The 27,966-nt window shown below is 41.8% G+C and overlaps 1 protein-coding gene and 1 non-coding gene across 2 annotated transcripts in view; one reads left to right on the top strand and one right to left on the bottom strand.

Moving 5' to 3' along the window:
* USP13 (ubiquitin specific peptidase 13) overlaps positions 1 to 27,966 on the top strand; it is a 108,294-nt gene that overhangs the window by 8,137 nt on the left and 72,191 nt on the right. Inside the window, exons 2-3 of the mRNA XM_059163401.1 lie at positions 16,607 to 16,732; positions 23,387 to 23,447. Of these exons, the coding sequence (XP_059019384.1) occupies positions 16,607 to 16,732; positions 23,387 to 23,447 (187 nt within the window). The remainder of the gene's footprint in view (positions 1 to 16,606; positions 16,733 to 23,386; positions 23,448 to 27,966) is intronic.
* On the bottom strand, positions 13,047 to 13,222 carry LOC131826285 (small nucleolar RNA SNORA81). The gene has a single exon (XR_009351531.1). It is a non-coding gene; the product is annotated as a small nucleolar RNA SNORA81 (small nucleolar RNA).

Raw genomic sequence — 27,966 nt, 5'->3', positions numbered from 1 at the left:
TTAAAAAAAATTGTATGAATTGCTCATAACATAAATTTAATCATCTTAACCATGTTTAAGCGTACTGTTTGGTAGCATTAAAGGACATTCATGTTGTTGCATGACCATCACCTCCATAGGTCTCTGGAGGTCTTCATCTTGCAAAACCGATCTTCTGTCTCCCTTAACCAGTATCTCCCCAGCCCACCAGCCTCCCAGCCCCTGGCAACCACCATTCTGTTGTCTGTCGCTATGAATTTGCTCTAGGTACCTTATGTAAGCAAGCCCATATAGTAGCTACCTTTTTGTGATGGGCTTATTTCACTTACCATGTTTTCAAGTTTTGTCCATGTTGTAGTATGTGTCAGAATTTCCTTCCCTTTTAAAGCTGAGTAACATTCCATAATATGTGTAGACCACCTCTCGTTTATCCATTCATCTGCTTATGGACACTTGGCTTGACTCCGTTTTTGCCTATTGTGAATAACGCTGCTGTGTAGATGCGTGTATCTCCCTCTCTTTTCTTTTCTTCTTCTTTTTTTTTTTTTTAAAGATTTTTTTTGTATTTATTTATTTGACAGACAGAGATCACAAGTAGGCAGAGAGGTAGGCAGAGAGAGCGGGGGAAGCAGGCTCCCCACTGAGCAGAGAGCCCGATGTGGGGCTCAGTCCCAGGACCCTGGGATCATGACCAGAGCTGAAGGCAGAGGCTTTAACCCACTGAACCACCCAGGCACCCCTCTTTTCTTTTTAAAAATATTTTATTTATTTATTTGACAGAGAGAGCACAAGTAGGCAGAGTGGCAGGCAGAGACGGGGGGGAGAAGCAGGTTCCCCACCGAATGGAGAGCCCAATATGGGACTCAATCCCAGGGCCCTGGAACCATGACCTGAGCCAAAGGCATATGCTTAACCAACTGAGCCACACAGGTGCCCCATCTTTTATTTAATTATTTACATTTTGGTCAAATGATCCTTTTTTGAAATATTTTCCTTTGTAGTTAATTAGCTGGACATTCCACAGCATTCCACTGTTGATGTCATCTATAATGTCATGAGGGTGGCAACCATCAACTTGGCAGCCCACAGATTGGGCAATCCCCATGATCTCTTTAATGGTTCCAGAGAGTTCTCTGGCTACAGATTGGTGCTGCATCTGTTGGCCAATACTGACAATCTCATCAAAAGTGATACTTCCACTGTGCTCAGTGTTTTTCTGTTTCTTGCTGTCTCTTGGTGGTTCCTTGAGGGCTTTGATAATCAGGACACAGGCAGAAGGTACCCCTTCAGTCTGGGCTTGTCTGTTCTGAATGGGCCGTTTCACTGTAATCTTTAGATCTTCCAATCACTGGTTACCTTGGTGATGTCATCACCAACGTTTTTTGGAGATACACCCAGCAGGCCGATCTATGGGGCTAGGGCAGACGTGGCTCTGCCTTCACCACCGGTGAGTTTGAACTTAGGCGGCATGGTGGAGGCTGCTGGTGTCGGATGCGCCCGGATTCAGGACCACCTAAGAGAGTCACACATTTGCCGCCTCTGAGCCGAAAGCCAAAAGCTTTCCCTCTCTTTTATATCACATCCGACTAGAAACCAGGTTCCAGGGTAGCCTCCTCTCTCCTTACCCACAGCCCAGGCTCAAGCTGACATCATTTCTTGCTTGGCCTATTGCACAAGAATTTTCTTAACTGACCACCTTGCCCTCCTTCAGTCTGTCACACTGCGTCCTTAGTTTTTCTTTTTCTTTCTTTCTTTTTTTTTTTTTAAAATATTTTATTTATTTATTTGACAGAGAGACAGATCACAAGTAGGCAGAGAGGCAGACAGAGAGAGAGAGGGAAGCAGGTTCCCTGCTGAGCAGAGAGCCCGATGCAGGGCTCCATCCCAGGATGATGCACTCCATCTGCCCGGCTACAAACCCTGAAATCCCCTTTAGCATCTCCCACTCCTTCATCCGCTGCATATTTGGTCATTAAGTTGCTGTGTATCTTTTTTTTTTTTTAAAGATTTAATTTATTTATTTGACAGAGATTACAAGTAGACAGGCAGGCAGAGAGAGAGAGGAAGGGAAGCAGGATCCCTGCTGAGCAGAGAGCCCGATGCGGGGCTCGATCCCAGGACCCTGGAATCATGACCTGAGCTGAAGGCAAAGGCTTTAACCCACTGAGCCACCCAGGTGCCCCGCTGTGTATCTTTCATCAAAATGTCTACTGAGTTTAGTCCCACCACTCTGCTGTCTCTATCCCCACTGTCGTCACCCTCGTGAAAGCACCTCCCTCAATATTTCAAGAGCCCTAGCCTTATTCCTATTCAAGTTCTCCCACCTCCCAACCTTAGTCCTCATTCTCCTTCCAGGACAGCCACAGCAAATAACCACTGTCCTCAAACTGTTCCCTGGCTCCTGACTCGCCAGCCCATAGGTCTAACCTTACCAAGGCTGACCTTTATAACCCGCAGAGGATCCAGCCTCACTTTTCAGTTGCCTGAGTAATCTCTCTTCCTCACGTACGTGCCAACCTTGGTGCCACCTCCGGGTCTCTGTCCCTTCCTACCCCAAGATGCCACTTTTCGGATCCCATCCAGGTATCCAGACCACTAACTTTTCTAGATTTTATTGATTATTCCTATATCTGAAATCTCCATTCATACATGTAAGTGCAACACTGTTTAGAATATAATACTGTGTAAGTGCTTCAGGGTCTAACGCCATGACATCTCAGGGCTCAAGTCCCATCTGTGCCATGCACCAGTCTTTGAACAAGTCCCTGAGCCAACCTCCCTGACTCTCAGTTTCCTCTTTTGTAAAACAAGGTGACAATAGTAATTATAATTTACAAGCCAATTACTACTGAAGTTAAATGAGATAATATATATAAAAGTGCCCAGTACTGTGTTTGACTCCTAGTACACACTCAAAATTGGTGCTCATACTCCATACTATGCTAGAAACATCCACGTCATACTCTTCTTTACTGTGGTCCTCTGTTTCCCTCCTAAATACTCAAACCCTCCCAGGGCAGTGCTGGGTACCTGGTAGGCTCTAAGTAAGTGTGAATACTTCTTAATTAACACAAAACAAATCATTTTATTTTTAATCTCCTCAGAGGAAGCACACATACTGTTGTGCACCTCAAGCACCACCTTTAGTCTGGAGGCATGTTCAGATTCATTACATTCTTGTCATTATTGCATTGACCTGCTGTTCCAGCCCTAAAAATAGGTGCTCTTGTTCCCATCTTCCCTGTGCTTGGGGACAAGAGGAGTCCTGGGCTGACTGCCCATAATACTGAACATGAGCGGCAGCCCAGAGGCCCAGGCTACCTCCACAGAGACCAGCCCTCTTGTCATCTCCCCAAGGGGCACCTTGTGTGATCATGCCCACCAAGATCTTTCCGGCACCCAGAGTCACAACACAAAAAACACCGAGCAAGGACCCAAGACACCTCTCCCTAGCTTGTCAAGGGTCAAGTTTATGACTTTTTAGATTATAACATGACAAAATAAAAATATGGCATTGGTTATTTTTAATAACATTTTTTATTCCAAAATAAATGTTCATGATTTTGAAAAAACAGGGATGCCGGGTGGCTCAGTCAGTTAAAAGTCCAACTCCTGATCTCAGCTCAGGTCTCAATCTCACAGGGAGTTCAAGTCCCCTGTTGGGCTGCATGCTGGGCATGGAGCCTACTTTAAAAAATATAAAAATAAAAAAGATAGAAAAACAGAAAAGAGGCAGCCTTACTAGCACAAGTGCACAAGACCCCAACTGTTCCACGTCCTCAGCAATCAGTATCCCAACCATGACAGAGTTGTACAAAGTGCTTTGTGAGGACAGGAAAATTAGTGTCTAACTCAGCTTCGGGATGGGGGAGTGGTGACAGCTTTACAGAGAACATCTGAGCTGGTTTTTAAGGATCAGCCAGGTTTTCCCTGGAGAAGTAGGGGGTTGGGAGAAGGCATCCCAGGCCAAGGGAAAAGCATATGCCAATGCATGGAGGCTGAAAGCATGGAGCATATAGAACACAACGTCCCTTGGGCCAAAGGGAATGCAAGCAGAGGTTAGGAGCTAAGTGACAACACTGGCAAGGAAAGTTGGATCAACTTGGTAAACTGATTTGAGGTGCTATGTTAGGAAAGCCTGAATGGTGCTTTGAAAATATATAGGCAGCAAAATGACATGATAAGACCATGTTTTAGGAAAACTAAGGATGGGGCGCCTGGGAGGCTCAGTGGGTTAAAGCCTCTGCCTTCGGCTCAGGTCATGATTCCATGGTCCTGGGATCAAGCTCCGCATCGTGCTGTCTGCTCAGCAGGGATCCTGCTTCCCTTCCTCTCTCTCTCTGCCTGCCTGTCTACTTGTAATCTCTGTCTGCCAAATAAATAAATAAAATCTTAAAAAAAAAAAAAGATACACAGTAACTTAATGACCAAATATGCAGCGGATGAAGGAGTGGGAGATGCTAAAGGGGATTTCAGGGTTTGTAGCCGGGCAGATGGAGTGCATCAAGGGCATCAGTGAGGGTCGAACTATCAAATTAGGTGGGCAAGTGCTGTGTAGAGAAACCCAGAGAGGAGTTGGGGCAGTATTTCCTCCAGGAATTAGAAATTTGAACAGATGATCATGTTGCACAAGTAGTTACAGATGGAATGCATGCAGACTTGACTGTTGTTTGAAATGAAATCACTCTAGAGTAAATCTGCCCCATATTGAGTACCTGGGCGATTGGCCCAGAGGCTGATGGCTGTTGTGAGATGCAATTACGAAGACCTTCTTCTAATCCAACCACGTGTCACTTTTTTGGCCCTGGTTAATTCTTTAGGTATTGTTCAAAGTGGTGACCTGGACACAGATGTCTCTGTCCCCAGCAGATCTTAGAAATAGGCTTGGGGGACTATTAGTGGGATCCGTGGATTGACTGGCCAGGAGGAGAGAGGAGTGGGAGGGGACAAGGGTGAAAGTAATTCACATATTGTGTCCTTTAAGTCCAGCTGCTGATTTGCTCCTTTGGACGTGCGCCTTTGGGCATGTTCTCTCATTGAGTCTCAGTCAGAAGCTTTGGAAGGAGCCCCAGCCGATATATGTACTCTGTCTCTAGGCCTGCACCAGGAGAGCAGGCTCACTGACAGATCCAGCCTATGATTGGCATCGGTTGTTGAGGCTGGGTGGGATCTGGGGACATACATGACCATGTCCGCCTGGGGCAGCCACCTCCCAGGGACTCCAGCTGTCCTTTGGAGTTTGTGAAGTGGAGCTGGTCGGTCCTGCTGGAGCCTCTCTCCTCCCGTTCAGGAGATCCTGACAGAGCCCCTGCCACAAGCTTCTTGTGTGGCGTGCTCTCCCTTGCCTTCCTCTTCTGCTTTCCTGGAATGAAACAACCTTAGTAGAAAGGAAGAAACTGCTCTGTTCCCCAAACCTCCATGGTGGCATAGCTGCCCACCTGGCTCCTGCCATCAAAGCAACATGTGCTTCTCAGGTACACCAGGCAGGGTGTGGAGGGCCAGACTGGCCTGGGTTCCGGCCCCTCACCCTACCCGGTTGCTACTTAGTAGCGGTAAGACTTCAACAGGTATCGCAATTTCACTGAATTTCTCTGAGCCTTGGCTTTTACCTCTGTAGTAACCTACCCGGCAGGTTGTTATAATCATGGCTTCCCATTAAAACTACTTAATGCCAGCCATCTCTTTAATGGGATTTAGTTGGCAGGGGGTGGGGTGGGGTGGGGGAGGGAATCCTTTCTTTTTTTTTTAAAGATTTTATTTATTTGTTTATTTGATGAGAGAGAGAGAGAGAGAGAACATAAGCAGGGGGAATGGGAAAGGGATGCGGGGCTCTATCCCAGGACCCTGGAATCATGACCTGAGCTGAAGGCAGACGCCTAACAACCAAGCCACCCAGGAGCCCCAAGTGGGGGGATCCTTCTGAGAAGAATGTGAAATGGGATTTGTAGTGTCTTGGGGTTGCCCAGGAGAGACTGCCTGTCCTGGGCAATTCTGCATGAGGCTCTGCCCTGCAGTAGAACTTCGGGCAGGAGTTTTTGCTGGTCTCCTTGGGGGAGGGGGGCTCTGTTCAGGGCTGTTATTCATATTCAAACCCAGCTTGTGGTGATGGGCGTTTTTCAGGTTAGCTTGGAAACCTAACCCTCATGTTTAATATAGTTTGTCAGGGAAATGCATCCTGAAGAAAACGATCTTTTTTTTTTTTTTTTAAATGAGAAGAAATGACTGTAAAATGTTTTTACCTTTGACAAGGTGGTTTCTCATTCTATTTATATGTAAGCTGGGAACTGCTTATGTGGATTGCAGCTTCAGTCTGGCCCTGCCGAAGGTGCTCACCTCAGTGTCCTCACTCCGATGGGATTTATTTTGCATTTTTGCCCTGTGAACCTTATGATAGCCGCTCTTCATGCCTTTTGCCAAAATCCTTCCCCGGCTGTTTGGGTGACAGCATCCTCACTGCTTCAAATACCCAGAACAAGGATGTGGTTTTATCCTTAGGAAAAAGGTTCCTAAATGACGGGTTGGTGGAACAGTAAATTTATAGTGTGTCAAAACGTAGCTGTTTGGAGTCTGCCCTTAGCTGTCTGGGTTGGCTGTGCAGCTCTAAGTCGTATGTGGGAGTCCTCCGCAGAGAGGAAACTGGCAAACTTGGAGCAAACTGGAAGAATCATTACTGCATCAACACATCTATTTTTTCTTAACACTTTATGGCCACAAGCATGATTTATTGATGTCTAGCAGAGGGGCCTACATTCACTCTTCTGGGATAATATGCCTTTTGTTTTTTCTACTTAGTTTATATAGATAATTTTGTTTCAGTGGATTTGCTGTTGGAGGCAAGGTTTCTGGATTTTGCAAATATTGTATTCTGGAAGTTTTGTTCTACTGGCGAGCTGTTTGAGTGTTTCCTTGCTGTCCAGCCCATTTTTTGATAGTGCTTTTTGCTCATCCCATTTCCCCTTTCTGTGGACTGCATGATTGCCCCCCTTGATCTGGAACCTTGTTTTACTTTCTTACTGCCCCCTGACTTCCCATGTGCCTGTGCTTCATTTTTGCTTTAAAAAACCCTTGTCACTTTGTTTGGCTCTAGAAACCAGACTGTACTGGGGATCTGTCCTCTGGTCATTGGAATATTTATAGGTTCCATTCAGATGTGGAAGTACCTGGGAGGCAGAATTAATAGGCAGGTGGTTGCTTAATGAAAGCAAGAGTTGAGCAGAGAGAGGTGGGTAATCTTAGCAGTCTAACGAGGAGTTGCCCTTGATTCTGTCCTTTTCCACACACCCCTGTGCCTAATCCATCTTTTTTTTTTTAAGTTTTTATTTATTTATTTGACAGAGAAAGAAAGAGAGCACAAGTAGGCAGAATGGCAGGCAGAGGGAGAGGGAGACACAGGCTCCCTGCTGAGCAGGAAGCCCGAGGTGGGGCTCCATCCAAGGATCTCGGGATCGTGACCTGAACCAAAGGCAGACACTTAAATCGACTGAGCCACCAGGCTCCCCTTAATCAACCTTTTAGCTCAGGGGTTCTATCTTAAAATTATAACCTGCATCTGTCAAAGTTTCCCCTTCCCTGACTTCTTGCCACCTCTCCCAGGCTGAGCCACCATCTTGCCTTGTTTAGACAAGGGTTGTCTTAAAGAACTTTCTGTGGTGATGGAATTGTTCTGCATCTGTAGTGTAGTCACCCATAGCCACATGTGATTATTGAGCACTTGCCATGGGTACATTGTATTTGAGAAGCCGAATTTCTAATTTAACTAATTTAAATTAATTTAGAGCTAAATGTTTTCGTGCAGCCAGTGGTTGCATGGGTCTAGACTGCATAATAGCTTCGTGACCATATATTCTCTTGGCTCCCACCCTACAGTTCCCTCCAGTAGCCAGAGTGATCTTGTAGTAAGATGTAAAGGTCATCACAGCACCAACCGTGCTTGTCTTTCTCTCCCTCTGCTGAATCAACTCCTCCTGCCCCCCACACCACCAACTTCTCTAAATCCCCAGAGAAGACATCATTCTCCTTCCTAGCTTTTCATAGCCTCATTCTTCTTCATAGCTTTTCCCACTTCACACAGATGATCTCTCAATCTCCTTTTGTGAACACGGATGTCATCTACCTGGGCTGGGGTACAGTGACCTGACTTTGTATCATTTCTCTCTTGTCATCACTTTCTCATCTGTTTCCCTGAGATTACACTCTTCATCTCCTCTTTTTTTTTTTTTTTTTTTAAAGATTTATTTATTTATTTATTTGACAGAGAGAAATCACAAGTAGGCAGAGAGGCAGGCAGAGAGAGAGAGAGGAGGAAGCAGGCTCCCTGCCGAGCAGAGAGCCCGATGCGGGACTCGATCCCGGGACGAGAGATCATGACCCGAGCCGAAGGCAGCGGCCCAACCACTGAGCCACCCAGGCGCCCTTCATCTCCTCTTTTTACTTGTGTGTTCCCAAATTTCCTGAGCTACACATTTGAGATAATTATTTCAGGTAATCTTAATTACTGTGAGTAACAAGAATATACAGCCTCTTAGAGCTATGAGGTTGGCTGTGAAAGCCTAAAGAAAGTTTGGGTTAAGAAAAGGGAACATTTGGACAACTCTCTAGTTCAATTTCGCATACATATAATTAGTTCTACACACATTCAGTAAGAAACATTCAATTATTTTTTACTATTAAAAAATGAATCAATTTTCCTGAAGAAAAATCAGAAAATGTGAAAGACAACATGAAGAAAACCATCTCGCGTGATGTCTGCATGCAGAGATGATGTCCCACGCCGTGCAGGCTCGGTATGTTGTGTATTTTGTAATGTCACACCTGCTGTTTTGCTACCTGCTTTTTTCACTCAGAAATACCTTGCAGAGCTTTCCCTATCAGTAACTATGCATTACAAATCAATCTTCAATGGCTGAAGGGTGTTACAGTTCACAGATGTGTAAATTACTAAAGAAATCTGTTCTTGAGCATTCAGGTGATTTACTTTCACACTTACAAGTAGTTAATTCAGTTCATTTCTTTTTCTTCCTTTTTTTTTTTTTTTTTTTTTTTTTTTAATCAGTGTTCTAGAAAATACTGTGTTCTTGTCCTTTTCATCTCCCTTTTGCATGAGTGTGTGAGTCACCGCCTTCCTGGGTGTTAGTATGTAATTTGTCCTGGACATGGATTTGTTGTGACTCCATCTACCTACATCATGTTTCTCTTTGTGGCAATGACCGCTTGTTTTCCACACTGTTCTGTGGTTATAAAAACAAGTGTTACGCAGCGACTCTGTTTCCTGAGTGCACTGCTCACACGGGCTCGCTCTCCCTTCCTGTCTTCCAGCGGAGGCCGGTCTCCAAGAACACACCATCGTAAACAAAGTTCTCTGAACACCTACTGATTGACAATGTGGTGTATTTTTATTTAAAATGACTGTTCACTTGCTATTCTGAAAACATGTAACCTTGACCTTTATCTTTGCCTTAGTTTTAATGTTCTTTTAAAAGGCAGCGGTGTAAAAAAAGTTGTCTTTGTCCTTGATGTTACTTCTGAATAGTATGTAGGCCATTCAATGTAAAGTAATAAATGAAAGGCTGTGTGTATATCATATTTATATCAAAATGCTTTGAAGACTGGGTTTAAGCAACACATGAGCTTCCAACGTTGCTTTTCTCTCATGGTTTGATTGTGGGGTGGGAGAAATTGTCGTAGGGGATCATTATAGAGTTTTAGGGAAGCCCTGCATAGTATTTCTTGGCTTTTTGTGATTTCAGGTTTCTTAATCAAGTCTTACATGTTGGTCAAGTTTCTGTTTAGTGCATCATGAAAATGATCACTAGAATCTTATTTAGCTAAGAGCATGCGGAGACGCGCACACTGGCTGTCCTTGCCTGGATGACCCCTGCAAGTAGAAGCCAGATAGGGTCTAAGGTGAGACGGGATGTGGACATGGCAGCCACTGTCCTGAAGACCCAGTGAAGCTGACTTGGTCACAGAAAGTAGGGGAGCTGGGGTCACGGGGTTCAAGTGTCTAAGCTGCTGAGAGCCTGGCTTTAGCTGAACAAACCTGAAAAACTAGTGTTCCTGCAGATGCCAGAGGCTGTTTTCCTAGGCATGGCCATCAGTTTTCTTTTGGTGATCCTCATTTTTTAGTTTTGGCCAAGACTTGAAATGGAGCCGTGGTCTAAAGGGTCTTAATACAGATCAGAAGGGCACTGGACATCAGTTCCAGAGAGGGTCTAAACTCTGTGACTGAATGACAAAGGGCCACACAAGCTTTACCACTCAGTCCATAAATGTTTCTTCAGTTCTGCTCTGTACCAGGTACTGTTGTTGGAATTAAATAATGAACATGACGTGATTTCCCTGCCCTCCAGGATCGAATGTGTGATTCAGGATCTGAACCCGGTGGCCTCAAACCAATAAAGCCTGGGTTTCTCACAGCCATAGATTTCAATGACTGAGATGTTAACCGTCACGAAATACAAAAGTAGATTTGGGGTTCAGAACCAGCAGCACAGGGTGATGAGCCAGGGGACACGGGACTTGGTCATGGGCACAGGCAGGTGGACAAGTGGACAGGCGTGGGATCTGGGAGCTTGTACAGTCTTGGAGGCTTTGGTGTATGTAGCTGGTTTTGGTGTCAGCTGCTCTGAAGGTTTGGAGCCTGACCCAACATCTCTGAAGGTCCTCGGAGCGACGCTTTCTTGACCATGAGGCATTCTTAGAACTGTCCTGTCCTGAGCAGTTCTAAGAATGGGGAGTCGACATGGCAACCAAGTAGCTCTAGACTAGTGCTACTCAGGTGTGGTCAGCTGACTGGTTCGAAGAGATAAGTACAAATATTGAGAGTAAGCATTTAGAAATTTCTATGGCAGCTTGACATTGTAGCCACATCCAAGTGTGTGGGCAGCAGATTAGTTTGTTTGAACAACATATAAACCCATTTGGGTTTTGTGGGACTTACACGTGAGAGTAAGTTCACATCTGACTGGAGCCGGGACTAGTCATGTGCAGTGGAGTCACGTGCCTTTCCTTAATGAGTAGAACCAAAATGAAACACAACACAAAATAATCTGGTCTTTCATGATAGTAGTTTGACAAACACTTCTTTGGACGCAGCACAAAGGTAAAGGGAGATAAGGCTGTGAGCCCCACGGTGAAGAACTTAAATATAAAACCACTGATGACATTCCAGCTTCATTTCAGGTCTTGGTCAGTGCACAGACTTCCCTTCCTCTGTTCCCTTTCCTCGTCATCAGCATGTGTTTTTTCCATGAGCTTTATTTTTCTGTGCATGTTATATACAGTTCTATACTACATCCTATATACACGACATTCAATTCGTAATATTTACTCAGCCATGAAAAAGAATGAAATCTTGCCATTTGCAATGATGTGGCTGGAACTGGAGGGTATTATACTATGCGAAGTAAGTCAATCAGAGAAAGACAATTATATGATCTTACTCATACATGAAATTTAAGAAGCAAAACAGAGGATCATAGGGAAAGGGAGGGAAAAAATTTAAATAAGATGAAAACAGAGAGGTAGACACACCATAAGAGTCTCTTAACCATAGGAAACAAAATGAGGGTTGGCGAGCAGAGGTGGTTGGTCGGGGAGGGATGATCAGGTGATGGACATTAAGGAGGGCACATGATGTAATGAGCATGGGCTGTTATATGCAACTGATGAATCACTAAATTCTACGCCTGAAACTGATACTACACTGTATGTGAACTAACTTGAATTTAAGAAAATCTTAAAAAAAAGAAAAACAAGAAAAATAACATTATAATATTTTGTTGTGCCACAAGTTCTTAGCTCCTCTGTTTGGGAGATTTTTTCCTCTTATAAATAGTGCATCTGTGAATATTTTCGTGCACATTAGATTTTTTCCCTCTTTCTTCTGGGTTCCTACAGTCTTGTACTCAAAGGAGAACTACTGTGTTAAAGGGTCGTAGTTGTATTGATCTCTAGAAAGATGAAGCCAATTTATATAGTGAGAGTATATATACAGGTTTTCTCTGTGGCTTCAGGCCTTGTAATTTCAATACTTTTTGCTAGTTTAGTAATCTTACACTTGCCTTGAGATTGTTTTAATATGCTTATTACTTCAGGAGGTAGTGAGAATGTGATGATTTGATTGTAATATTTTCTCACAATTAAAACTAAACAAACTTAAAAACTTACCAAGTTGAATCTGAATGCTGACATCTTGTAATTTTATCAATTTTTACATAATTTGGATATGAACTTTTCTTCATTGTACTTTACATATTTCCTCATTGTGTTATGATTGGTTTTCTATTTGTTTCATTTTTTTCTCCCCTGTGGTGTAAAACTTGTTCATTAGTGTTTACATTTTTATACTCAACCATATCATCTCTGTATCCTATATTTTCTTGGCCAGAAATGATTTTCCCCTTCATAAGTGGGATAGATATGCCCTTCTCTTCTTTTTTAGTTTTTTAAATGCGTATCTCTTGGAGCTCTCTGGACTTTATTCCAGTGTTTGGCATAAGATGTGGATTGAGGTTAATTTTATTGTATACTGATGGCTAACTCTCCCATTAACTTTTATCAGTGATTTCCCCCCATTTTTCTGCTTCTTGTGGTTTGACATATATTAAGCAGTTAACGTAGAATGAATATATTTTTGGAATCTTTATGGATATGAAAAAAATCTATTTAAAAAAACTACTGCAATATATCTTGAATTTCATTTGTAACCTGTTTTAATTTAATAAAGTGCTCTACTATTATCACTGGAGAAAAGCATTATTTTGTATTTATGCTCTTATTCTTTGAGTTGTGTTTCACTGTCAGTTGGTAGTTTTCTAACCTGCATGATTTCTTTCTTTAAATTTCTTTATTTTTTTAGAGAGGAAGAGAGAAAGTGTGGTGAGGGTGGGGGAGGGGCAGAGAGAAAAGGAGAGAGAGAATCTCAAGCCAGACTCTGAACTGAACTCCCCGAGCTTGACATGGGGCTTGATTTCAGGACCTGAGATCATGACCTGAGCTGTATCAAGAGTTGGATGCTCAAACTACTGAGCCACTCAGGCGCCCCCTAATTTTATTTTTTTCTAAAAATGTAGTGCATCCTACCTTAAGACAAAGATACTGGGCATTAAGAGAGAGGCTCACCCTAGTCTTTACACTCTAGTGCAGTTCCTGTTCTTCTTGTATGTACTTTGCTAGCATCATTACAAAACCCAAGATGTGATCTAGTTTCCGCAATTTTAGCCCAGTACTTCTACAAATAAAGTTCTGTCCGATTTCGTGGCTGCACTTTTGGACACGGAAAGGCAAGTGCTTTACGGTATTTCCCGGGACACTAATCTTAGTGGGGGTGTGGCTGGTTAAATAGAGCAGGAGATAGTGGGTTTGAAAACCCAAAGTTGGCTCAGCTCTGATCCAAGGCTAGCAACCAAAGGAATTGGGAGAGAGAGACTTGTCAGCATGGTCTTGTCATCACTTGTGGAAGAAGCTGTTCAAAGCACATGGCATGGAATACTGCCTTTGGACACGAAAGAGTCTTATAGGACCAATACGTAGACATTAAGTTGGGAAGAGGGAAGAAAGCATGGATCATTAGACAGAAGCGTTTGTTCTTTATAGGGTAGCTTTCGAAGGGATCTGTGTTTCAGTGTGTCCTGAAGTTTTAGCACCGCTGACACATCCTATGGTAGCACCTCCATCTCAGAGTTGCTGGTGGACATGGTGTGTGGGATGGAGGAGACCCCAGGATGTTTGTCATAGAATCCTTCCCTGTGTGGGGCTAACGCATTTTCCTCTCAGGTTATAGACGTTTTGACAATATCAGGTGACTCCAGAAATTGCGAATGAATGTTTAGGGTTATATTAAATTTTTTATCAATTGCCCTAATAAGTCAAAAACTCTTGGCAATGAAATTAGCAAAGACTCTATGACTGTTTTAGAGATTACTTTATAAACTCTTGTATTTATAGCTATTCTGTATTTTTCTCCAGAAAAATGCTGTACTTGAATATTTTTCATCTTCCACTGGCTAATTCCTTGGTTCACCTAGTAGTTGCTTAATATATTTTTTTCTGATAGATTAGTGTTTTTTGCCTCCAGCCAGTGTGGCTGTCAGACTCACTGTTTTCTTCCTTCTGCTTATTTCCCCCAATTATACAATAATTGAGATAATAGGAGATACATGTGGCACACAAACTGTAGCTCATAATAAATAATTGCTCTTGTTTATGTAATGCTTTACAGCATGGAATGTATGTCACCCCCTTTGAACTTAATGAAACCTGTCAGATGGGAATTATTGCTGCAGACATGCTTATGAAGGAAAATACTGAGGCTCAGAGACTGAATGACAACCTTTAGGTCACAGAGCTATTAGTGGCAGTTCAGGACCCTGGTTCCAAATCTCATATTTTCCCCGGTATATCTTTTGGTTTGAATTCTTTTTGACTAAATTACATTTTTGACTGAATTACATTTTGTTGGAAGAGAATGGAAATGTTATTTTTCAAAATCACAATATGTGGTGCTCAATTTAATGGGCTTAATGAATAACTGACCATTATAATGATGACAAGTTTTTTAAGGGTTATGACTATACAAAAAGCATGTCTGTTGAAAACTTCTGAAAGGATTTAATCTATTGATCAAGTGAATATAATATGTTGCCTCTAGTTGAGAAACTTTCTAGTTTTATTCAAATGATCTCATTCAAAGAGAAAAAGTTATCCAGAAGCACAAGCTTTTCTGAATGCTATTTTATAGTCAAGTTTTAAAAATTTCATTTGCGAGATGTTTGTTGCCAGAGTATAAAATTGAAATTGATTTTTGCCTATAAACTTATATTCCAAGACCCTGGCTAAATTCATTGATTAGATTTACTAGTTAGTAGTTTGTAGATTTTTAAGGATTTTCCATATAGACTATAATGTTATCAACAAATTGAGACTATTTTACCTCTTTCTTTGTTATCTCTATACTTTTTTCGTTTTCTTCCCTCATGCAATTTATTTGTTCCAATAATAGGCACGTATCTGAACTAATGCTGCTATAATATCTTCATTGTGATAAAACTCATTTATATCTGGCTTATTAACCATAGATACAGTGTTGGAGAATTTTATTAGAAATTTAAAAAAGATGCAATCTTGAATTATTGGAACTTAAAAATTATTTTTCATATATTTGTAGGAACATCAGTGTCTGTTTTGATATTGAATTTGTGTTCTACTGAATATAATGTAAGGAATTTTGATAGGTATTTGTTGGTAATTCTGATAGATTTTTAAAAAATTGTTTTAAAAAATTATTTGGTTAAGTGAGACTGACAAGTGCTTAATAAAAATCTACTTTCATCGAGGAAAGGATGGCTGATTTTATAGTATTTATTTATTTGTTTAAATGAAGGGGGGGAAAGGGAGGGGCAGAGGGGAGAACCTCATGTAGACTCTGCGCTGAGCCCAGAGTCCAATGTGGGGCTCTCTCTCACGACCCAGAGATTATGACCAGTTGAAACCAAGAGTCACATGCTCAACCAACTGAGCCAGCCAGGTGTCCCAAGGATGGTTAATTTTATAGGCAAAATTTACACAGAAGCATATTAAATGAAGTGAGAAAAAGAGGAGAGGTGAAATTGGGATAGAAACTCAAGCATCTAAAATGTGAACAATATGGGGCACCTGGGTGGCTCAGCAGGTTAAAGCCTCTGCCTTTGGCTCAGGTCATGATCCCAGAGTTCTGGGATCGAGCCCCGCATCGGGCTCTCTGCTCAGCAGAGAGCCTGCTTCCTGCTCTTTCTCTCTGCCTCTCTGCCTGCTTGTGATTTCTGTCAAATAAATAAATAAAATCTTTTAAAAAAATGTGAACAATATCCTTGACTGTTCATTGTGCCAGGATGTCTGTAATTAAATAATATTTGAAATGTGGCCTAGAAGGATAAAAAGAGAAACGGCTTTAGTTTAACTGACACTTTCAAGCCTTGTGAACTTGGGCAAGTAACTTATTTACCCTTAGTTTTTTAAACTGTAAAATGGAAATGATAATATTGTCAGACTCTGAAATAATGTATGAGAAGTACCAGACACACAATAGCATGCAAAAATACATAGCTAGGATTATGATAGGACTCCATCCTTTATAATTTACTCATTAAGTTATTATTGGCTTATTAAATCGTCCTAGTTTATGAATGGTACCATCAAATATCATGTGTCACCGAAGGAAGGGAAGAATATCTTTGAGTTGAATTGTCCTGCTAAAAGAGTATAGAACTTTCTGTTCCTGGAGACTTACCTTGATCAGTGAAGAAGAATGATGGCTCTGCTGGTAGTTGGATCAATTGCCAAGCTGCTTCTTCCCTTATTGTCCTTTACACCAGTTTGGAGAGTCAGACAAGCATGTTTATTTCCCGGGGCCTCTGAGGCTCTCCTGAGGGGGAGACTGTGCGCAACTGTCCAGGAGCACCTGGAACTCAGGGTTGGGACAGGAACTCCTGCTGTGGGTGGAGGGTCATCGCAGAGGACTGCGACGGCCAGGTGGCCTTTTGCTGGGTCTTGTCTTCACCGTTCGCCCTTCTTCCCTTCACCTATCTCGTATCTAAACGACTTGACAAGGTATCTTTGGTTAATTTTGTCGCCTGTCTCTTTCTCCTAGAACTCTGAAGGTGGACTCTATGTATGCATGAATACATTTTTGGCCTTTGGAAGGGAACATGTTGAAAGACATTTTCGAAAAACCGGACAGAGTGTATACATGCACCTGAAAAGACACGTGCGAGAGGTGAGACACACGCTGGGAGAACTGGCCTTGGTATCTTCCCCGGAACGTCGTCATGCGGTTCATTATCACCTGGAGGGTTTTCTCTGCCCACGTGATTTCTGATGCCCTTTGGTGATGGGAAACAGGAGCATGACCCTTGGCAGAAATTCATAGATTTTCCCCCAAACTCTACCTTACCCAGTTTAATTTTCTCTTCCTCTGAATTTCTCATTAGTGTTAACCAGACATGAGTCAAGTGAAGGAAAAAAAAAATTAAGTAAAAAATACAGACAAGTACACAAAATAATTTCAGAAATCTCCAAATCAGAAATAAAAAAAATTTTGCATATTTTGGCTTCAGACTTCTTATTTATTATATATTTCTTTTGAGCAAGAGAAAGTGCTTTCCTGAAAGCTCAAGTCCCTTTTGATTCCCTCCCGAGTAGTAACCATGGCTGCAAATTTGTTCTCATTCCTATGTACATCGTTATATTTTATTTATGTACGGATAGTCATGAACAATATGTGGAAGGACTTTACGTGTTTTTAGGGTGTAGATAAAGACTATCATGCTGTTGCATATAATTCTGTGTAGAGCGTTCCCTTTTCAGATTGTTCTTGAAAGCTGTTCATGTTCCAGTGCGTCAGAACATACTTAATTCATTTTATGGTTTGTTTGTTATTCCCTCTTATGAGTGCCTTGTCATTTATTATCCTGCTGTCCTACAGAAGAACATTTAGACTGTCCACCCCCCCTTTTTTTATTTTTGCTTCTACAAATGATGCAACCATTAACTATTTGGAAGTGGTAATGCTGACGTGTGGGTGTGCTTATGTTCGTTTTGGCGAGGTACTGCCAAAAACCCCAGTGTGGTTACCCCAATTTATACTCCTATCTGCACTGATTACCAATTACTGTTTTCTCACATCATCACAAACACTTGGTCAGACAAATATCATTTGTCAATCTAATGGTGCAAAGTAGCATGTAAATAATTGGCATTTCCTTCCTCAAGGGTCAAACATCTTCATATAGGTCTACTGGCCATCCTGGTTTTCTCTTCTCTGATATTTTTTCCTTATGGTCTGTAGCTTCACTTTTTGTTTCATTTATGAGTTATTGTTTATAGAAGTTTTGAATTTGATGTTAGATTTATTAAACGTTTCCCTTATGAATTGTGCCTTTTGTATCTTATCTATGAAGTTGTTTCTCAACTCAAGGTCATAATGATACTTCTTTTAATAGTTTTGTTTTTGAAGTGCACGTGTGTTTGCATGAGCATTTGTGTGTTTTGACGTTTTTTGGACTTTAATCCACCTATAGTTTATTGTATTTGTATGAAGTATGGGAATCTGTTCTTTATTTTCCTTAGGGGTAACCAGTTGTCCTGCTCTTACTAGAGTATTGCAGTCTTTCTCAATGATTTATAGCACCATCTTTTTTTTACATTTTAACTGGGCATTCATACTCGGGTCTGTTTTGGGGCTCTTGGTTCTTTTCTGTTGATCTTATTTTTCTGTCTCTGCACTGGTGCAGCAAGCCTGGGTATCTGGTAGAGCAAGCACTTTTACCAGAACTTTTCTGGGTTTAGACATTTGTTTTTCTATGTAGATTTTAGAATCAGTTCAACTAGTATAAAAATTCCTATTGAGATTTTGAGGATATCACAGTGAATTTGGAGATTACTCTATAATCCACAACAGCGGGTAAACTCCACGAGGGCAGGGATTTTTGTCTGTTTCGTTCAGTTCCATGTCTTCAGCCCTTAACAATCCCAGGACATAGTAGGTGTTTCAGAAATATTTATTGAATGTGAGTATTCAAAATGACATACCTCTCTGTTTATTCAGTTCTCTTTTGTCTCCTTCAATACTGTTTTGTAATTTTCAATAAAAGAGCTTGTATTTTGTGAGGTTTTTTTTTTAGGTTATCTGTAATTTTTGTAACTATTGTTACTGCTAATTTTTACTTCTTCATGTATTTTAATTGGTTATTGATAATGTTTGGGGATGTTATTAAAATTCAGATATTGATTTTTATAGTTAGCAATACTCTTCAGCTTTCACTTCAGTCCTAATAGTCTGTAGACTGTGTTGGAACTTCTAAATAGTAAATGCTGATTTGAAGTTCATCTGATCATTCACCTTAGCCCACCTAATATGTTCTCTGTTTAAGTTCCAGACAAAGGAGAGATCCCCAAATTGGACAGTGGGCAGAGTAGGAGGAAGAGGAGGAAGAAAGGCCAGGAGGTCAGATAAACCATCGACTCAATGATTGGCTTTAAAACAATCTAATGTTGGCCTGATAGTACATGATTTACATTCACTGCTCCTGTTATGTGGGACTTAGCAATTCTTATGAGGTACGCTTTGTCCCGGACATATATCTTAGTGTAAAATGATGAAGTTTTAGGAAACTGGGAGTTGGGGGGAAGGAAATGAAACCAAGGCCCAGAGGCTTGAGATAACTTGGTCCCAAAGCTGGTGGTAGAATTGCAGAGTGCTGGTAATCTTGTGCAGTTAGCTGTGCCTCTGAAATTTTCAGTTAAATATTTCATTCTGTGACCACAACCCTCTCTCAGTTTAGCTCTCATTTATTCCGATTTCACTCTGTTGTTTTCCCTCCTTGCAGTCTGCAGTCCTGTGACTGGTCCAGGTGGCCACTTCCCCTGTTTGTTGGGACTGCTTCTCAGGGCTTAAAATGTACTGTTACCACTGGTGCCCTCAAGGGACCCTTATCCCCTTGTCTTGCCTCCTTAACTGTCCCGAGAGCTCTGGTTAGTCATGCTGTCAGTCTCATCCTGCCTTCTGGGAGCACATTATGAGCAATCCTGCACCACCATGGTCTGGGCCATGTCAGACTCCTGGCCTCCCCCTTCCGCTAGGCTGACTCACTGCCCAGCAAACCTGGCCTGTCGCTTCTTCCACTCCAGACTCCAGATGTCATCCTCAGTGCTCTACCAGGGCCTCCCCTCATCATCCTCAGAGAACGACTTGACTTGTATGTCCCTGAGAAAACAGGGACCTTGGACAGGAACTTCCTGAACATCTGTCTTGCCTCCTGGGAACTCCTTGCCTCTGGTTCCCATATCCCAGCAGAAAGCTATGTTCTCTCTGTCCTCACAGCTCTGTTTCCTCCCCAGAAACTTGCTTCTTCCTTAATTCCCTTTTCTTCAACATCTCCCTCTTCCGGCTTTTTTCTCCCACCTTAAATAAGAACATACCACAAAACTGTCCCTATAATTTGTGTCCTCCTCTGGTCATCCTGTCCCTCAGATAAAGTGTCTTTAACAGCTTTCCTGTTCCCTTGCTGGAGGTTCAGCATTGCCATCGGGTAAGTCTTCCGGCTAAACCAGCTGGAACTATTGGGGCTATAGTGACCATGCATGGTCACACTTGGTGGATACATTTCAACCCTGATTTTACTTGACTTTTTGAGTATTTGAACTTGTTCCCATCTTAGAACGGCTCTTCTGCTTTCTTTGGCACCATTCTTTCCTGGCTTCCTCCTGTTTTTCAGGCTGCCTTTTCTGACTTTGACTCACTAGCATCTCTTCATTCATTCACTCCTTAGCGCACTTCCCAAGGTGCCTTTTTTTGTTTTTTAAAGGTTTTATTTATTTATTTATTTGACAGACAGAGATCACAAGTAGGCAGAAAGGCAGGCAGAGAGAGGAAAGGAAGCAGGCACCCTGCTGAGCAGAGAACCCGATTTGGGGCTCGACCCCAGGACCCTGGGGTCATGACGTGAGCTGAAGGCAGAGGCTTTAACCCACTGAGTCACCCAGGTGACCCCCTAGGGTACCATCTTTCTCTGGAGCTGCTCTTCCTCATCAGTGTTGTCCATTGGCTTGTTTAATCACTCTCTCTGAACTGATGACTTCCTAATCAGTGTCTCTCTAGAGCCAAAGACCTGATCATCTGACTGATGGGGCTTCTCCTACTAACACCTCATAGGTACTTCAAGCCAGTGTGCTCACACTCAATGAATAATCCTCTTTCTCAGAGTTGTCCTTCATCTTGAATTCTAGAGACCTGGAAATCTTTTGGATTCTTCTTTCATTCCATGGCTGGTTAGTGACCCAAATCTAGTTATTTGGACTCCCAAATGGCTCTGAAGTCCATCCGGTCCTCTTCATCCTGTTGTTTTTGCCTAAAAGCTCCTTATCCCTTAAAAGGACTAATGCTTTTGCTTCCTGACTTATCTTTCCTTCAAACTTGACGCCTTTCTTCCCACCTAATGTGCATGCTGCACTCCGAGTGATGTTTTCAAATGCACATGTCTGTGTATCTGTGGGACTCAGAATCTTAAATTTCTGGTATCTCCCTTTGTTGCAGGATGAAGACTTTTTTAAAATTAAAAAAATTTTTTTTTTGCATGAGATTATAAGGCCTTCCATAATCTGGCTCCTTCTAGCCTTACTGACTCTACTTTTACTCCACCAGCTTTGTGCAGTAGGTATATCAAACCACCTCTTCCTGAAATATACTATGATTCATACCTTTGTACATGTTGTTTATTTTTTCCTCTCTGGGATGTCTGATTCCTCTCATACCTGTTGTATTCTCTGTGATCAGCATATCCATCTGTCTATCCATCATCTATCTATCTATCTGTCATCCATCCATCCATCCATCCATCCATTTATCCTTCCATTTATCTGTCTATTCCTCCCTCTTTCCCTCCATCCCTTCTTTCCTTCCTTCCTTAACTTCCTTCCTCCATTAATCATTCATCCATCCATCCATCCATCCATCCATTGAACAAATATTTGCTAAGCAGCTGCTAAATGCCAAACATGCTGCCCTTCTTACCTGCCCACAATTTCCACCACCAGAAATGTCATTTCCTCCTTATGTCCTGCTTTTTTCACATATCTCTTAATACTCACCAAAATCTGTTGTGCTATTTGTTTGCATAAATGTTCCCCTGCTTTGCTGGTGGAGTTCTCAAGGGATGGACCGTCTGTCTCTTCATTCACTTTGCAGTCTCAGGGGCCTCACAGAGCCTGACCCATGGGCCCAGTCATGTTTGATGACTGAGGAGTTCCTGTTTCTCAAACCCTGTTGATTTCTAGTGGAGACTGAGGCAGGCACAGAGGTGATGGTCTTTGGAAGGAAAACCTAGTGGATTTTTTTGGTTTTGTTTTTCCTGAAAGGAAGTAGATCTAATCCACGTCTCAGGTGTGGACGGCAGAATCAGGGAGAGCCTTGTGTTCTAACAGGTGCTCGGGGGGCCCCTGTCCTTCTTTCTCCGTCCACCATCCTGCAGGAGTGGAGGAGACAGTGAGGTCGGGACGATTAAAAGCTGCCATACACGTTGGTAGAGAGATTCCAAGTGACCTCCAGGATTGGTTTATTTCATCCCTTTTTTGAGGCAGGCATGTGGTGGGGAGAGGAAGAGCGTCTCGGAGACCTTGGAGGAGAGGGATTCCAAGAGAGGGGACATGAAATTTGGCATGAGTATTTGGAGAGACGGGGTTTTGAACTAAAGTGTTCAATCATTTTCACATGCTAAGATGTGAACTATAAATGTAGAGTAGAATCTATAAAAACTTAATGTGAGAATCACAAAGATGAGTCGGCCTTCAATGCCAAGTAATAAAATGTGGCAAAGGAGACTTAAGACTGATAAGGGAACAGACTAAAGCAGTACTAAGGGCTTGATGTTGCCAAAACTCGTGGCTAACTGGAAAGATGCCGGCCTTTGACCCTCACACCATGGTATGCTGGAAATGTATTCTTTTCTAATAACAGAGGACAGAAAAGGTGGAAATAAGATTTTGGCCATTTGAAACAAAAAAATAAAATTAGAAAAAAAATTTTATTTATTTGAGAGAGAGAGAGTGCATGATCCGGGGGGAGGGGCAGAGAGAAAGGGAGAAGCAGACTTCCTTCCGTGCAGGGAGCTCGATGCAGGGCTCGAACCTGGGACCCTCGGACCGTGCCCGGAGCTGAAGGCAGACGCCTAACTGACTGAGGCACCCAAAACAAAAATTTTTATAATCCTATTTGAGGGTAAAATTTTGTGTGTGTCAGAAGGGTAATGAATGATTTCTTTAGCTTAACCACTTGGTGGGCATTTATTTCATTGCTGTCAGGGACTTCCACCAGAGGTAGAAAATACACGAAGTCTTGGATGGCAGCTAGCCATTAGCTGGTGCTCCAGAAATGTTCAAGGAGGTTAGACTGAGATTTAATATGACCAGACTATCAGTGACTGATTATCCGAATTTATTAGCTCTTTCAACAGTGATTGTTGTGCATGCCCAGGACAGAGCACAGGGACCTAATGGGTAGCAGAGCCTTCCCTCCAGGAGCCAATATGATCTCTCCAGCATAATTCCAGCATTGGGCATGGACTTCAGTCTCTTGGAAGCATGTGCCAATTGGAAGTTGAAATGTCTAGTTCACCTTGATCCCTGGTTCCATTTCCTTTTCCAGAGGTGCTGTCTTGATAACTTGGTGAAAATAATCAGGTAGAACAATAGCATTGCCCTTCACCTGCCTCCAGTGACCTGGTCAAGTTCTGGTTTAGTCTGGAATCTAGTCCAGGTTGAGAATTTCCTCTTGGCCTTTTGTAAAATTCAAGAACCTGTGAGATGTACTCTCCCACCCCTTCCCCATTGTCTATTTTATAGGCTGCATTTTAACAATCTCTTGTTTTCTTTTCAGAAGGTAAGAGGGGCATCTGGTGGAGCGTTACCAAAAAGGAGGAATTCCAAGATTTTTTTAGGTAATGTAAATAGTTATCAATAGTGTGCCGAGATTTTGTGTGTGTGTGTGTGTGTGTGTGTGTGCGTGCACGCGCGTGTGTGCACGTGCTTGTTTGATTTGGAATACTATTTATTGCTCTACAATTTAATGATAAGAGGAAACCATTTACCTTGTGATGACCTGCCTTTGTTTTGTGTTTACCTAGTGGCGAAGGATGCTTCTAGCACTCTAAGAGTTGGGTTTAGTGTTCTAAAGCAATTATACTTACAGTGACTGGAGAGTAATTATGATTCTGCTTCTGCTCTCTTTTTTTACTGCCTTGAAAGTAGAGACTTTTAAAAAAAATATTAATTCAACTACAGACTTTATTCAGATTTCACCATTTTCCCCCCACTAATGTCCTTTTTTAAGGATCCCATGTTGTATTTAGTTGTCATTTTTAAAAATCATATCTAATCTTTGATAGTTCCTCCGTCTTTGTTTTTCTTTTTGTCTTTAATAATTGTGAACACTCTTCAAGACTACTGGCTAGTTATTCTGTAGAATGTTCCTCAATTTGGATTTGTCTGATGTGTCCTCCAAAGTCTGAGGTAATGCATTTTTGGTAGGAGCACCACAGATGATATTGGGGATCATGTAATGCTGAGATGTCTTCCCATTGGTGTGTAGCCTTGATCCCTTGTTGAGGTGATTTCAGCTGAGTTTCTCCACTGTGATGATACAGTGTAATTAATAAATACTTTGGGAGTAATACGTTGAGTCTATGCTAGTATCCGGTTTCTCCTCAAAGTTTTGCACATGACTTATATCATCCGTCCATGGATCTTGCCTGCAGCAATGATTACTGTGGTGTGTGCCTCACAGTGATTTTCTTCTCCCTCATTCAGAAAAGCCAGTTTTGTTCATGCAAATGAGTACCAGTTTCTGTACCATGTCATCATGCTCATTTTTCATATTAAACTTCTGACATGCTTTTGCCAGGAGAAAAAGGGACTTAATAATTTTTGACCAAGTAAGTTTATATTCCTAAATGCCTAGGATTATTGTTTGAAAGAAATTTCAAAATCATTTGCATGTTATGATTTCATTTTGGTAAAAAAAATTATACACACAATATGTGTGTGTATGTGTATTTGTGTATGTATGTGTGTGTTTATATGTACATGTGTGGGTATATACACACATGAATACATATATAACTGAGAGTCCAGAAGAGTCTGGCAAAATACATTGCAGATTGTCGATATGGTAACTCTTTCCTCGTGGCAAGATTGAGGTGATTTTTATTTTCTTCTTTTTGCTTATCTGATATTTTAAAAAATATATCTATTTATTTATTTATTTTAAAAAATATTTTATTTATTTATTTGACAGAGAGATCACAAGTAGGCAGAGAGGCAGGCAGAGAGAGGAGGGAGCAGGCTCCCCGCTGAGCAGAGAGCCCGATGTGGGGCTTGATCCCAGGACCCTGAGACCATGATCTCAGCTGAAGGCAGAGGCTTAACCCACAGAGTCACCCAGGCACCCCATGCTTATCTGGTGTTTAAATTTTTTTGTAGCAAACATGTGTTACTGTTATAATGAAAAGACACATTAATTATTTGAAAAGTAAAGCCATTGGAAACAGTCATGGAGCTGAGTGTCCTTCCTGCTCTGATCCTCCATTTTTCTACACCAGGCTCATGTTTGCGGTATTTTGTCCTGATTTTCAGTCATGGATTTCTTTAAGAGGTTTATTTGTAGCTGGTTTTTCTACCCTGGCCAATCTTTCTCACCTCTCTGTGGTCTTTCAACCACAACCTAAATCAACCAACAAAACCCAAACCAGCTCAGAATGGACCTCAAAGCTGAAATGATTGGGTGCATTCTGATGCTTTAGTTATTAGTCTTGGGCTCCCAACCACTGATAAAGATGCTGCAACTTCTGAATTTGGTGGCATTTTTGAAGGTGGAAATAATTAAACATTTTGAATTACTGTTGCTATTTTCCATTATTTTCTTTGGCTGAATGGAGAAGTCAGCTGCCCCCCTTCCCTTTAACCTTTGTGTCTTTTGCTTGAAAGACCTTGCAGTTTGATTTCTCTACTGATCATTTTGGTGGCATAGGATGTGGTAAAATAACTATTTTAAGAATTAATCCAGGGACGCCTGGGTGGCTCAGTGGGTTAAGCCGCTGCCTTCGGCTCAGGTCATGATCTCAGGGTCCTGGGATCGAGTCCCGCATCGGGCTCTCTGCTCAGCCAGGAGCCTGCTTCCCTCTCTCTCTGCCTGCCTCTCCGACTGCTTGTGATTTCTCTCTGTCAAATAAATAAATAAATAAAAAAAAAAAAATCTTAAAAAAAAAAAAAAAAAAAAAGAATTAATCCAAAAGTGAACACTAAGATTTTGTGCCTTGTACTGTGTGGACCTCTTCCACTGCTTCTTGGGAATACTAACCTACCATTCCATTTCAGCGGGTCTGTTTTTGCAGGCTGCTGTCTGTATTCACTCAGCATTCCATATCTTAGAAAACCACAGAAAATACTGAAAAGTCACAGTCCAGCAAATAGATTCTAATTGGATTCCACCGGTTTTTTAAAAACTTTAAATGTAAACGTCATTGACACTTCGGGGCTTGCCTCAGGCCCTCTTTCTCTCTAATGTTTGTTTACCCAGAATCGTCACAAATTGATGTTGGCTGCCTCATCCCACTAAGAATTTGGTTTTGCAAGCCCAGATTTACAGTTGCCTTGAGAAGATGCTTCATGGCCCTTGGAGCAGTCGCTTTTCTCTTGTTACACTGATCACAGCTGTTTTCAAGCTGATGAGGCTGGTGCATACAAGTGAAGGACCATATTAGGGTTAGATCTGGCTTATGTAACAGAAAGCTTAAAATATTGGTGATTTTAAATAAAGGAGTTGTTTATTTCTCTCCCGTGTAGAGGATATTGGGAAGCAGCAAGTCTGGGCTGATGTGATTGGCCTCATGTTCATCAGGATCTAGACTCTTCCCCTATCTCTGCTTCACTCTCCATCCTGCTCTGTGATTCCAACCTCATGGTCACTACAAGGTCCAAAATGCCTTCTGGAACTCCTGCCATTACATCCCCATCCCAGAAAGAGCAAAGAGGAAGGACAAAAAAAAAAAAAAAAAATCTCTTCTCCCAGTGGAGTCATCAGCTTCCTTTCGTCAGTCTTCTCTCAGATCCCTAAGCAACACCTCAATTTACACCTCTCTGGTCAGGAGTTGGTCATGTGGCCATACCACGTGCTGTGCAGGGAACTGGAAGATACATTCAGTTTACTAACTGGCTTCATGGAGTAAAGCCTGTTTGAAGAAGAAGGGGAGAGTGGCTACTGGGAGGCAGCTAGTAGTCTCTGCCACATACTTTTTACTAGAAGGGACTTTAGGGTTGTCTCTTCTTGGAGAGGAAGAGAACTCAGAACTCCCTTGCAGTCTCTTTGTTTCTCTGACTAGGAAGATGTTTCTTTTTTTTTATTGCTCTTGAAAGGTCATCATGATGCCTGTCTTCTTCTCACAAAATAGATGTATTTGATTAATGCTTTCTCTTGGATAGAAGCTTCTTTTTCTCCAGCCACTTCATGATTTCATGACCAATATGTTTTTCACGGGCTCAACCGTGACATTGAGCCCATTGAATCATTCAATTATGACCTTCAATATTGATTATATTAGGGAAGCTGAGACCATTAGATGGTGCTGAATGGCTTACTCAAGTCTCTGGATCACCATTTTGCCCCTCAGCATTTAAGTCACTCTTCCCGACTACCTTGATGTGCATTCAGGTAAAGTCACAGTTAAGGATTTTTCCCTCAGCTCTAGCTCTTGCTGGTGTGTGTGTGTGTGTGTGTGTGTGTGTGTGTGTGTGTGTTTAAATCAACAATGACCATTACTAATTTTTGAATCACTTAAATTTTATGCTTTTTATACTTAGGATATAAAAAACATTTTTAGAACAATGTTTTTTGGACAAAGCTTAAAATTGAAAAGTTATAAGGGGCTCTATAATGAAAAGAAAGCCTTTGCCACTTCTCGGTCTCTTAGCTTACTTGGTTACTCTCCCCAGAGACAAATATTATTTTCTATTTGCACATTCTTATGTATCTTGTATATTCTTCCAGCAATAGTATGGATATATATCATGCTTTTAGACTTTTTTCCTGGAGGCAGTTGGGAACCATTAACACTTAGTTTCCAAACTGTGCCCTGAGGCACCTGAGGGTGCTACAGTGAACTCACAGGTCCAACATGGATATTTTAACACTTCAAGGGAAGACCAGTGATGCTGGAACATTGCATGAACTATTAGCCTGGTGTAGTTTTACTATTGGAGTACCTTAAATTCCTTTCAGTGACTTCACCTCTGTGGAGCTGGTTTTTTGGTGGTTTCTATGGTAAAAGGCAAGTACCATGTGAAAAATAAATGTGGAACAGGAAATGAGGGAAGCTGTGTTCCATTTGATTCAGAAAGAAGCTGTGCAGAGCCCAATAGGGGCACACATCCTGTTAGCAAGGGATTATGGTGAATTATGAGTGA

Source organism: Mustela lutreola, chromosome 2 (assembly GCF_030435805.1).
Source record: "Mustela lutreola isolate mMusLut2 chromosome 2, mMusLut2.pri, whole genome shotgun sequence".
NCBI lineage: Eukaryota > Metazoa > Chordata > Mammalia > Carnivora > Mustelidae > Mustela > Mustela lutreola.
This window is presented reverse-complemented; position numbering and strand designations above follow the sequence as displayed.